The 2,236-nt window shown below is 42.8% G+C and overlaps 1 protein-coding gene across 1 annotated transcript in view; it reads right to left on the bottom strand.

The window, feature by feature from the left end:
- The window catches only part of LOC104948081 (60S ribosomal protein L5-like), a 5,118-nt gene extending 3,528 nt beyond the window's left edge, over positions 1-1,590 (bottom strand). Inside the window, exons 1-4 of the mRNA XM_010774239.1 lie at positions 1,474-1,590; positions 1,058-1,127; positions 825-940; positions 612-746 (exon numbers count right to left, since the gene is read on the bottom strand). Coding sequence (XP_010772541.1) covers positions 612-746; positions 825-940; positions 1,058-1,127; positions 1,474-1,476 — 324 coding nt within the window. The 5' untranslated portion in view covers positions 1,477-1,590. The remainder of the gene's footprint in view (positions 1-611; positions 747-824; positions 941-1,057; positions 1,128-1,473) is intronic.
- Positions 1,591-2,236: the final 646 nt, after the last annotated feature.

Below are 2,236 nucleotides of genomic sequence, written 5' to 3'. Positions count from 1 at the left end.
GCTAAGTGTGTTAGGTCTAACTCTTAGTGTGTGTGTGTTGCTCCGCTCACCGGTCAGTCACAGCGGGCGGAGCTGCAGGATTTCTGCTTCACACACGTTGCATACTGCCATTTTATTGTCTTTTTCGGACACCTTAAAATACGGCCAGACCGGTGAAGCCATTTTGGCAAGCTTGTTTTGCGCGCACAGAGAAAAGTGTCATGTATTTTACATCATGTGATCGGCTCTCACGAGAGCACCGATCGATAGGCAGAGAGTGAACATCGGCCGATCCCTAGTTAGAATACAGATCTGTTGACAGACGAAAACACTCAATGATCACACTTACTGATTTTGAGGCAATAAATCAGACCTTTCAAAGTGCCATATCAGCAAAAATAACAGAAACAAGGAAACGAGTGTTAATAGACTAATTAGACTTTGTGCATGATGGTTCGTCTGGCTTCTCTCAGCCCCGTCTTGAAAGGACAGTAAACATCAGCTAGTGCATATGAAGGACCAACTACATTTTGCTCAGTGAGATTTGTAACATCATCAAGAAGCAGAGAACCAGCAAACAAATCTAAAACATGTACCGACACCTGCAACTTCCTGTGTGTATGTTCTCTTACCCGGCGAGCCAGCAGCAGGCCCGTGCAGTAGGCCGCAGCGTAGTTGGTGAGGCCTACACAGATGCCATATTTGGGCAGCTCGTGAGAGTAAGCAGCACACACAATCTGGTCTCCTTCGACCTTTGCATAAGCAATCTGAAAAGAGAGAAAAAGTGTTGAGTCAAGGGGTCATCAATAAGTGACCACGTGGGGCTCAGTCTCACATTAACTGACCTGGCAGCAGATGTCCCTGTTGGAGAACCTGACGATGATTCGGTACTTTGGTGTGTTGTACTTGTTCTTGTCCTGCACAACCAGGCGCTTCCGGGCAAAGAAGTCCGTTTTTCCCTCTATAGAGATAGCAAGAAACAATGGTTACCGAGGCACAATTTTTATACATTCTAAAAAGCTTTGTTGTGCGAAAATACAACCAGGCCTGTGACGCTGGAGTAAGAGAAAAGTCTTACCTCTCCTTCTCCTGAATTTGACCTGATATCTCCTGAAGTATGACTTGTTCTTCACCACTTTGACGAAACCCTGGGTGGAGAGTCAATATGTTAGCATACTAGCTATAAGCGGGAAAATAACATGCAAAAGTAAACAATGCCCGTTGTTTTGAGCTTCACTCTGTTGACAATTTAATATAAAACAAATGAATGTATTTATAAAAAGCGTGTTGTGGAATATAAGTCAGCTGAGGTTTCGTCAGGCATGGAGGTGCCACGCTGGAGCTCAGAAACTCGTCGGCCATTTACGATCGAACAGCAGCAAACATCCACGAACATCTGCCGCTCAAACCACTGGAAACACTTTTCTACCATCAGACATATATCTAAACACCCAGACTGTGTGCACTGAATAAATATTGATGTATTTTACTCACCATTTTGAGCGAATTTTGCGCCTCTTCCTCCTGGACTCAGATGTGCCTCTACCACTGGCGGAAGGCTGCCTTGGCTCCCTAGTCTCTGCTCTTCGACGTCCGGTCTGCGTGTGAGCACGAGCGCCCTCTGGTGCCCAGGAGGACACCATGCATGCGCCGACAGGGGGCGGCAGCGACACAGCGGGGCAGCAGCTCTGAATGAATGAGGCCCCGCCTCCCACGCTGTATCCAGTTCTTATTATACATCCATGGGCCTCACTTCCTCTCTGATAGACAGACAATTTATTCATCCCGAACTGGGAATTCCTTTGGTCACAGCAGCAGAGTTCAAAAATGTTTAAAAGATGGAATAAAAAACAAATATATTAAAATAAAAGTTAACATTAACAGCAAATAACAAATTAACAAAAGAAAAGACATACATTATATCACTAGAGATTTTAAATAATACACAAGAAAATACGAGATACATTTGAATACACTACCATATATAATTTCACTAGGCAACAGAAATGTATAGAAATATACTACAGAAATATATTGACACTGGATGATAAATACATTACGACTGTGCAGCAGTGATTTAGCTTCAGGGAAGGAAGGTTATCACTTATAACACAATATAAGGCACATTCTTATGTTACTTAATGACATTTTCATGAGGAAATAAAAATAATATCCAATTTGCTGTTATGGTTTATGGGTTTCTGCTACTCAAAGCTCTATTAATACATGCTTGTTATTATGTATTTTCTGTTTGATA

The sequence above is a fragment of the Notothenia coriiceps genome, unplaced genomic scaffold, assembly GCF_000735185.1.
Source record: "Notothenia coriiceps isolate Sejong01 unplaced genomic scaffold, NC01 NC01_scaffold00013640, whole genome shotgun sequence".
Classification (NCBI taxonomy): domain Eukaryota; kingdom Metazoa; phylum Chordata; class Actinopteri; order Perciformes; family Nototheniidae; genus Notothenia; species Notothenia coriiceps.
This window is presented reverse-complemented; position numbering and strand designations above follow the sequence as displayed.